At 33.8% G+C, this 10918-nt stretch overlaps 1 protein-coding gene across 1 annotated transcript; it reads right to left on the bottom strand.

The window, feature by feature from the left end:
• Positions 1 to 1626: 1626 nt before the first annotated feature.
• LOC130796843 (outer envelope protein 80, chloroplastic) lies at positions 1627 to 9856 on the bottom strand. The gene is made up of 16 exons (XM_057659245.1): positions 9014 to 9856; positions 7986 to 8079; positions 7815 to 7897; positions 7596 to 7693; positions 7312 to 7381; positions 6730 to 6823; positions 5923 to 6004; positions 5776 to 5811; positions 3363 to 3516; positions 3131 to 3271; positions 2897 to 2967; positions 2724 to 2796; positions 2536 to 2651; positions 2284 to 2431; positions 2131 to 2200; positions 1627 to 2023 (listed from the first exon to the last, which is right to left on the bottom strand). The coding sequence occupies exons 1-16, from the start codon at positions 9761 to 9763 to the stop codon at positions 1869 to 1871; spliced, it is 2235 nt and encodes a 744-aa protein (XP_057515228.1). The 5' UTR covers positions 9764 to 9856; the 3' UTR covers positions 1627 to 1868.
• Between the last annotated feature and the right edge of the window lie 1062 nt (positions 9857 to 10918).

Genomic DNA, 10918 nt, shown 5'->3' with positions numbered 1-10918 from the left:
TAATTCAAAGACAACTAAATATGTCATTAGTTCAATCCATTGTAACTCTTTTTGATTTTAGGGGAGGAAGGGAGAGCCCTAAGAATTAAGTTTTTAAATAATGTGAAGAGTACAACGTGATAAAGCCATTGAATATTGAATATATTATGTAATTCAAGTACAATGTATTATTACAAAATAACAAAAAATATTTAAAAAATTCCATTAAAAACCAAAAAAATAGACAAAGTAACAAATATATTCAATAATCCTCACTTTGTAGAGTTGTACACAAGAAAATCCAACAATGAAAATAGTGAAAATGGTGAAATATAACATAGAAATAATGGATGATGTTGAGTTTTCATTGAACAAAGAACTTTGAAGAATAAAGGCCGCAAAAGTAGACCAACATGGGCCGATGGGCGAGATAGTGTTTCCATTGATCTTGATTTAATAAAAAACAAATCTAGATTCAAGCCAGCACGAGTGTACATTTCTTTAATCCTTTTTTGCTTGTCCTCATGTCCATCACTTTTTTTTTTTTTATTACTTTGGATCTCGAGGGATGTTGGTTGATGAGGATATAAATATATAATAAAGAAGCTTTAAATACTAAATTAAAAAATGTTTTATATTTTGAATTATGTAAATATTAATTTTATCACTTAAAAATTAAATTAAATTTAGAAATTATCATCAAATCATGTGTAAAATATTATGTGTCATAATAATGACCCCAAAGCCATATTTGATTAGTTAGCTAACACTTGCTCTTTTTAACTGCATTTTTTACTGATTAACTCTTAAACAATATTATTTGCACATTAATATTTTCCGTTTGGTTAGTGGTACTAAATGATGGTAATAGGAATGATTTATAGTGTAAAATTTCATTAAAAGTTCCGTAGCATTCCCATGGTAATGAAGCTTTGATCACAAACAAGTTTTTTGTTTATAAATTTCCATTATCACCTAATACCACTTCTCCCAAATGATAATGCATTGGAATGAATTTTATAAAGAAAGTAAGATGATTGAAGTTGGACAAGCATAACCATCAAGGTAGCTATGAGATTTTTCAACCAAAATTACACTAATTTTTCCTTTCCATTACCACCGTTTATTACCATCTACCAAACGGGCCGTAAGTATAAACATAATTATACAGAGTAGTTATAGAAGTATTGCTTAATCCTTCACAAATAAAGATGTACCATGAACTACTATACTACATATAAGAATCTGAATACAAAAAAATTATTTAGTAGAGGAAATTTTAATAACATCGTATTGACTTTTAACTCATACTAAAGAAATGTTGTTAAAGGTGGTGAATAATTTTTTTTTACAAATTCACCTTACTTGTCTAATTAGCGACTTAAAATGAATTGAAAGAAAAATAAAAATAATAGCAAAATCTTAATTCTAAAAGATTATAATTGATCACGCATTACATGAACCAATTGATCGGTTACAATTCAAGTGGTTAGAAGAAAAAATGGATATAAATGTTGAATGGTGAACATGTTTAGAAAGAAGAACCGCCCAAAAATATTAACCCTATATTCCTGTTAGCTCTCAACATTAGTAAATTTTCTTAATTAATGTTGCAAACTTAAAGAGATGAAGAAACCGATAAAATAAAATATTAACAGCCAAAAAAAATAAATAAATAAAAAATTCAAGTGTATATATACTTATATTATAGAACAAAATTCAATAGACCAACCTTTTCACAGGTAACCAAATCATCATTATCATCAATTATACGCCAAGCAAACAAAAAGGGGAGGAAGAGGACTGATTTTCTATCCTATTTCTATTTCTTTAGGACAAAAACCTTGGTAAGTATTATGAGTTACAAATTGAACAAGAAAGAACTGCTGCTAGTTCCGATGACCAACGCCAAAATGAAACCGCCTCGCTTGTCTGTCGTTAAATGCATATTCTAACCGTAGAGGACCTAATGGAGACTCGACACGGATACCAAATCCATAGCCGTATCCACTCCCGGGTTTTAATCTCGCACCAGCAGGATCACCTTTTTAATAGATGAATCAATAAGGTCGTCACTCAGATTGCATTGTAGCATGTCATGAAAACTTTGTTAGTTTAAAGTCGAATAATAATAGTAAAAGATGCACATACCAGGAACAGATGAACCTGATCCGATATCCGTTCCATAATCAGCAAAAAGAGCGCCATCTACTGGACCATACTGAAAATTGAAATCGTAGAAAACACGAACAATAAGATATCCCATCAAAAACTAAAGGGCAATATGATGAGAATTCGAAGTACCAGAGGGAAGGAAACTTCTCCACAGCCCACCACGTATGAAAGGCCAGAGCCAACGGCACCTTCTTCATATCCTCTCACACTATTTGTACCACCGATCGCAAACGCTTCATGAGGAGGGAATTTACCGACCACATGACCACCAGACAAACTGGAAAACCAATATTTTTGTGCGAGAAAAACACAAAAAAAATTGTCAAGTGAAATTTTGTTCAGCTAGAAGCATGATATTGGGATGTTAGGAATACAACAAACCTGAGAAAAAGATTCGCTGGACCGATGTCCACCCCTGACCTGGCACGAGCGTTGACTCGATTAAAACACAGCCACTCAGGATAGATAGGAAGACCTTGTTCCATGCTTAATACTAACTGCATAAACGATTCATATAAGAAGAAGAATACGCATGAAACATTTGCAATTATTTCCAACAGAAAACTAACCATTGAGGATCCTAAGTCACCCGTGTAGGCACACTCGCCTTTGGCAAGCAGCATATTATCATGAGTATTCCCACTAAACACAAAATTATCCATCATTAAATACAACAGAAAGCACAAACAAAAAGGAATCTCAAGATTCAAGCATAGCTAATGTTTATAATAAATATATACACCTTGCCGTAAGAGCGCTGTTGTAGAAATCTTTTATAACGGGGTTCCCTTTTTCATCACGGACACCAGCATGCTGCATTAATGGAAATATAATGTCAGGATGGTTGTAGTCAACAACTCATGCAAGTTTCACCAAGATAGTTACTACACAATGTTCAACCTGAATCCACTTAGAGAACCAAACGAAGTCAATCCATTTCCACAACTAAAAAAGCACAAAGCTACATTGAAGATACCTGAAACGTAAGTCCCGCTGTTCCGCTCCACTTGGGTCTTAGGGGCCGGCTAAATTCAATGCCAGCTGTTACACGGCCAATAGTTAAGTTACTATTTTCAGGTTGATTACCATGGACCAAAGTACCCGGAGTCCTTGAGTTCTGAGCGAGCAATAAAAATCAATTTAAAGGACAGATACAGCAACACTCTTTTCATCTGAGAAGAATATAAAAAGAGATGTTTGCATATGACCTGAATAATGATTGACCTTTGTGTACGCTTATCATCACCTTCAATCCATGGGACTGTATAATTTATCCGGAAGATAGAGTCGATTTGGCCTCTCTCAAGAGAGACATTTACTTTTTGATTTTTTCCAAACAGATTCCTGTGAGAATATGCAAAGCTGCAGCCATATGCAAGAAAAGCCATCTAGTGAGAATCAAAAGGTCATACAGAAAGAAAACAATTAGTTTCTACAAATAGTACATCTCAGAGATATTAGGCTCCCATACAAGCACATCAAAAGCACCTAAACATCTTGAACCAAAAGATGAATGAGTAAGAAGCCACTAAAAAAGCTTTGACTTCAACAACATTTCAGTCCCGCAATGTCATTAAATGGTTCTCCTATATCTTGGCTAGGTTAGGGGATCGAATGTACAAAACCTTACCCTTGTGAAAACAAAGAGGTGCTTTCAATAGACCTAAACATCATATGTAACTTAATATAAAAAAGAAGTGCACATGATTAAGCTGACATCTAACTTGAAAAGTTTGATTCACCATTTCAATATTTATTGTATGGTTAATATTGTTTTTGAATTTTGATCATAACCCATAGTAACATAGCCCAAAAAGTCGTGTGTTCCTATTCAATTTAAGTTATATATAATGTTTGCAATCAAGCATCAAAGGTTGCCTACAGTGAACCCTTTTAACCCCTCCTAGATGGGAGCCACTTGATAGCATTAGGATAATGCAATGTTGAATAAGAAAGTGATAGGATCATTCATATATTCCATCTAGATTGCTAGCTATGAATACTAAAAGATTAATATGATGCCTAATAAAATATCTATTAACTGCATCCTCACTTCCCTCAATATATAGAGGAAAAAAACATCCACAAATATGCAGATAAAAGCTCCTAAAACAAAATGCAATGACCGCCGAGGTATGCATAGGAAAGAAAGTTATCACAGGAATTTTTTTGGCCAGTTTCTTTCATTAAATCAGCCTAACACATGAAAGCATAACCAAAAGAACTACCGCGTGTTTGACAACCAGAAGAAAACACCTCAGAGGTTTGACTTTGTAAAGCAAACTTCAAAGCTGCTCTCAATCACTTATCTATCTTGTGGATCTCCATCTCACTTCAACAGCATATAATTCATATCTGTCATCCTGACATCCTCCATGTTTATTGAACTGTTAGAAGTGGAATAATAATTCTAAAAAGCCAATTTTGTCCTTCCAAACTTCTATTACCTTTTCACATTGTCACCCTAACTAAATAAAATGAAGATCAACAACCTGTTTCCATCAGGAACCATTCATTGACATTCCATAAGTCACCTAATTGATCATCAACCAGCTGTTCTTGGTAACTTCTATAAATACCACAGCCCACTTTTGACAAGCAAAAATGTACAACTATTTGACAAGCACATCGGTAAAAATAACCATCCAGGTCTAAAAGAAACCCACCGACACCCTCCCTCCTTTCCTAACAACCAATTCCCAATCTCCACCATCTTCCTATTTCTAGCTCAAATGCTTAGTCCTTTATTCCATCTACTACCCTTTGTTCCTTCCTCATATCTGACACCAACAAAGTGCCATCACTACATCACCGCAAAAATGACCACCTTCCGGGCTTCCACTATCTTTTTCACATAAAAAGTTCTCTTTCTTCCGTCCATATCAGACACACAACACACAAGGACCTTAATAATCTGTTCTTATTTGTCGATTAAGAGTGTAACTTGAAATTTTTCCATACGTCGAAAATGATGTGTAAGTTATTGAAGTGGCTTTGTCCTCATCTTGAACTTTTTAGAAGGCTACATATGGTGGAAAGGATGTGCAAGTGAAGTACCTTTGTCCTCATCTTGAGAATTTAGATGGCTAAGGCCTACATATGGTGGTGGATGGGTTTGTGGCAGCGATGAGATCATTCACGTACTCCATTTTAAAGGCAAAGTACAAATGCTAAAAATTTATCTAATTCCATATAAAATACACAGGAACCCCCTCCTCATTATATACACAGGAAGGGAAATGATATACATCTCCAAATGAGCAAACAGAGCCTCAAGCAACTGCATGCAGTAAACACAGAAGTTAGCAAGAAAGTTGCAAGCTAATATAAGAGTTTTCTGGCCTATTTGTATCTTGGTATCAACCTAAGAATATGAAAGCTTAAACAGAAGGTGAAGTGTCGTGAGTTAAAGACTGGGTGGACAAAATACTCAAGAGATTCGACTTTATTTTGCGAACTTCAAAAGCTGTTCTCTTTCACTTGTTTGTATCTCGTGGCACATCATCATACTTTAACAGCATATAATTGATTACCAACTGTTCTAGGAGGCTTTAGATCACTAAGACGAGTATTCCTAAATGTAAAATCTTTTCTAAAACAACTAAAGAGACAAAATAGTACCTTCCAATTAAACCTGATAGCGGTCCACTTGTTATCCTGTAAATGCATATAAAACCATAGGATTCAGAATAAACACCACAAAACGAAAAGAACTATGATATATGATTCCATAGAGCATCATGTGATCATAACATCATCTTTTCTTACCCACTTGAAATACCACCACCAGCAGAGAAACCTCCACTCACACGCTCAACCACATTCATTACCAAATCAACTTTACCTGTATCTAAAGCCAGAAGTAAAAGAAAGATATTAGTAATAAGATATATCCAGATAAATGCCAAAATCCACACATTCCATCCAACATAAAATGCATTTTTCCAGCATAAATATGGGGATAATCTCCGAAAAAGAAATGAAATGAAAACCAGAAACAAAGAAGACAAAGAAGTATGGTTTACAATAGGTGAAGTGGTAGTAACCAAGGTAACTTATAGATTCAATTTAAAGTGCAAATCATTGAGTAAAGATAACTTAATATGTGAGAAGAACAACATATTTATTAAACTACAATCAGATTTTCAAGTCTAATGCTGTTAATAACTGAGAAAAGGCAGCCCAATTTTTAAAAGGAAAACTCAAAATATTAGAGTCTTAGCAAGTGAGCTCAACCATCCTTCTCCATTGACATTTTTTTTATGGAAGGCTCATCCTTATGATAAAATTTAGTATGTTCCTTGTAATACAATTTAATATGTTTTCATTTTCCATTCCACATAATCCTCAGTAAACATTAGAATTTGTAAGGGTCCATAGATTTAAAAACCTCACTGTTTTAGCTGACTGAAAAAATTCTAAAAAGGACTATTTTGAGAAAAGCATGCAAGTGATACTTTTTGAACATAAATTGAATTTGACAACAAAAATTAATACCTTATCATCAAGAAAATAACATGTAAAAACCAGAATTTTAAGTCAGTTGTAAAAAGAATGTAGTGCAGCTTATAGTACCTCCAGCAGGCTGGGGAAAAATGCTTACATCTTCCATGATTCCCATCGTCAAAACAGTTTCAACATCCCTTTTCCCTTGATTTAAACTGTATACCTGCAAACAAAGTGTGCAGGCCACATGAGACCTCACCACAATGTCAACTGTGAAGTTTGTACATAAAGATATTCATGGTGGGAAATCAGTATTGAAAATGGATATCCAACTTGGAAAACAATCAATAATAAAAATCCTAAAGATCACAATTTAGCAAGTAAGCTTGAATGTTGAAATTCAATTTTTTTAAATTGGCAAAGCATTATTAATGTATTTACAACATCACAGTACTACTGGTTCATTTGTCTATAAAAACTTAGCCTTATGCCTCTATTTATCAACAAATGTGTAAAAGAAGGAATGAAGTTCTCAAGTTTATAAGCAAACAAGGTGGTTGGAAAGCCAATGTGAGCAAACATGTATATGAGGTATGACATTCAGAAGTGGAAACACTGTTTTCTCCCAGCAGCATTCCAATCCAAACTTTTCATTAAAACATCAAAGAAAGTGCAACGTCACTTAATGCAACGGAAACAAATAAACACTACCTGTCCTTTTTTTGTTGTAAGTTGTCGAAGTATTGTTTCTGGCTTTGTCTTCCCCACAGTTGGCTCACGTCTAGATATGCAAATAGAATAAACAGTTGAACCGTCATTAATCAACCACGGTTGTTATATCAAAATCTAATCATTATTGCCCATATTGATCGACTCCACTTTGGTGTTAGCCTTTTTTTACTTAACAAGCTAAAGCAATTTAAATACTTAACATCGAGGCAATGACGTGTTGTTGTATTGCCTAAAGTACCAAAAATAAATAGGTTGGAACTTACGTCTTACGATCAAGGAAGCGGATTGAAACATCATTAACCTCAGCTTCAGAAATTTGTAACCTTAGTATACCCCCTGAAAGGATCTCAACACCAGAAACCTGTAAGAATAGAACAATGAATCTCTGCTATAAAACATTGCATTTTAAGCCATAAGGAGTAGATAATCATACAGGATAAGACAAAAACATTCAACGTAAAAAAAGAAATCCAGATATTAACCATGCCAAAAAGACCACGCTCCATGTACCATCCATTGATAGAATCAATCACTTCATCCAAACGCCTGATATTGACCACTTTCCCTGCACAGCTTGACGAAAAAGTTCAAATTAATAGAGGAAAGGCTTTAGTAATTCACAAAGTCTAGCAACAATAATACAGGAGAACTACCATATCCATCACGGAATGAATCCTCTACAAACTTGGATGGGAGAACATTAGCTCCTTCGCACACAAGTCCTCTAAACTCCTGGTTTGGTTCTACCTTGTTGGACAAAATAAAAGCAAATTAGCCAAACTAGCTATCTCAAGAAAAGAAAACATCTACATCCCATCATGGAAGCATATTCACCAAGACCGTGCAATTGAATTCTAGAAAATTAAATGTGGAGATTGATAGAAAACTTCTCGAATACAGGTTACAGATGATAGCAGAGTACAATTATTTGAGTCTAGTTGCAAAAAAAACTCGATTAGATTTCTTGGCAAATGATGATTACGTTATTCTTTTTCCTATCGTTTTTGAAACAAAATTAGATGGTGTTATAAACCCCTCTATCTCCCTTAGTCTCTATAATTCCTTGCCCCTCCCTTTGTAACTAAGGGATGATGCTACAATTAAACCACATGTGGTTAGATTATTTGAATTCCCTATTAGACTATACTCCAGCTGTCCATCAATCAATCCATAGAATCCTATTTAAACTTATAATCCTAAAAGCAGAGTAAATTCAACCTCTTTTAAACTAATTTTCTAAAAACAACACAACAAGTCAACAACAAAATTGCATTACCCAATGCCATTAAGTGGCTCCCACCTAGGGTGAGGTTGGGGACGGTCGAATGTACATAACCTTGATCTTATTAATGATTGAACAACTAACAAAGAGGTTATTTCCGATTGACCCTTGTAGCAAATGTCATGTGCAACATCACATGAATAAGCTTCATATAGAAATCATTCAAAAATTAGTCATCTTTCACCAATCTTACAATTTTAAAGGCTCAACAATAGAATGCATTCCTAAAAACAGACAGCTTAAATTTCAATTTCTAACCAATCACATTCAAATTGACACCAATTAAATTTCCCATGTAGAAAAATAAACATTCAATCAAATAAATATCCATTGAATTAAATTAAAAAACTCAACATTTTAACTCTGGAAAAATAGCTATCTATCTACATTAAAATATACCTGAAAGACCAATCTGATACCATCCCTAGTATCCACTGCAACTGGCATACATGACGAAAAATACCCACTATCAATTATTCTATGAACATCCTCCTGAACCTCTCGCACAGTCAAAGCTGAATTCGCCCGGCAAGCTTTCAATGCCATTAATGCCTCCAATTCCAAATCTTTTCTCTCTAATTCTTCTCCATCTTTGCTCCTCACTAACACCTCACTAATCAACACTCTCTCTTCATCCTCCCTTCGAGTACGACTCACTGAAGCCGATTTCGATTGAGTAACCTCAACCACACTACCACTTCCGGATGGAGACTGAGTTGACTCGTTCAAAGACAATGTTGAAGAGCATAGCAATGGTGATGGGGAAGATTGAAATTTTAGGGGGTTTCCGTGGAGTTTGATGCCATTAATGAACTGGGTAATTGAGAATTTGGCTTGTAAGAGAGTAGAATTTAGGGATTGACAGAAGGAAATTGAAGGGTTTTTGGACTGAGTTGAGTTAGTGGGTCGACTCAGGGATAATGTTGAAGAGCACGATAACAATGGCGGTGATAAAAATTGAAACTTGTTGGGGTTTTTTGGGAAAAAAATGGAATTTATGAAGTGGGTGGTTGAGAATTTTGATTGTGAGAGGTTGGTATTTTGGGATTGAGAAGAAAATGGAAGGTGAAAGAAGGGAATTTGGGGATTTTTGATTGAAGAAAGATTAATGGAAGATGATAAGAATTGAACGTCGTCATTTCTGGGCATTGCTTGATTGAGAAATGGAGAAGGGAGAATTAGAAGTTTGAAGCAAAGAAAATTTTCTGAATATTATTGTTCTTTGATACTTGATCATTGATGTAGGGTTTTTGGCCCTTGGAGGAGGGTTTTTACCTTTTCCTATTATCTTAATCAAGGTTAAAGTGAAAATATTATTGGCATAAATATTGAAAATCAAACCATTCTAAATCCAATAAAAATTTGTTTGGAATGTAAAACTTTTTTTTGTTTGTTTGTTTGGATTAGGTTGAAACTAACTAAAAACTAAAAATTGAAATTCAAACTGAATTAGAATATTAGTTTATTTATTAAATGGTTTAAACTTACTAAAGTGGATGAGTGAACTATGTGCATCTTGACTTGCAAATGTAAAGGCTTTGAAAAATTCTTTATTAAGACCGTTTCATCGTAAGACGGTTTAATATGATTCAGCTCAATTTCTATTTTTTATTAAAAAAACAGTTTATATTTAGTTTTTGAAAAAATTAAAAAAGAAAACATCCTTAAAATGAATATTTAGGTGATTACTTTGACAATATAAGTCATTACTTCAAGGTAAAAAGTCTTCACTTTTAACTTTTAAGGCTACTTTTAAGGCTATAAGTGATCCCTTTAAGGTTATCGTACACAACTATAAAACAAATACTATGGGTAATCATTCTAACCATCTAAGTCATCACTTTACGATTATACATAATCACTTTTATAAGTAATCACTTTAAGGTCATCACATAGATATAACCTTAAAATGAATACTTATAAGAAGCAATTAATCAATTTAACAATGTAAATCATAATTTTAAGGTTATTAGTCATCACGTTAAGACAATAAGTGATTACTTTAAGGTCGTCACATACATCCTTAAAACTAGTACTTATAAGTAATAGGTAATTACTTTAATAATGTAAATCATCAACCTTAAAACTAGTACTTATAAGTAGTAGGTAATTACTTTAATAATGTAAATCATCATTTTAAGGTTATAAGTCATCACTTTCTAGTTATATGTGAAAAGTGATCCTTTAGAGTCATCACTTACAACTTTAAAGTGATTACCTACAAGTGATCCTTTAGAGTCATCACTTACAACTTTAAAGTGATTACCTACAAGTGATCCTTTAGAGTCATCACTTACAACTTTA

This window comes from Amaranthus tricolor, chromosome 12 (genome assembly GCF_026212465.1).
Source record: "Amaranthus tricolor cultivar Red isolate AtriRed21 chromosome 12, ASM2621246v1, whole genome shotgun sequence".
Classification (NCBI taxonomy): Eukaryota; Viridiplantae; Streptophyta; class Magnoliopsida; order Caryophyllales; family Amaranthaceae; genus Amaranthus; species Amaranthus tricolor.
Note: the sequence above shows the minus strand (reverse complement) of the source record. Positions and strands in the feature narration are given on the sequence as shown.

Excerpts from the sequence above, each read along its gene's own strand:
- LOC130796843 (XM_057659245.1), bottom strand. The coding sequence starts at position 9,763 with ATGCCCAGAAATGACGACGTTCAATTCTTATCATCTTCCATTAATCTT. Across the intron at positions 7,382-7,595 it reads CGCTTCCTTGATCGTAAGAC|ACGTGAGCCAACTGTGGGGA; the intron begins GTAAGTTCCAAC and ends TTGCATATCTAG. Across the intron at positions 2,797-2,896 it reads AACAGCGCTCTTACGGCAAG|TGGGAATACTCATGATAATA; the intron begins GTGTATATATTT and ends TTTTGTGTTTAG.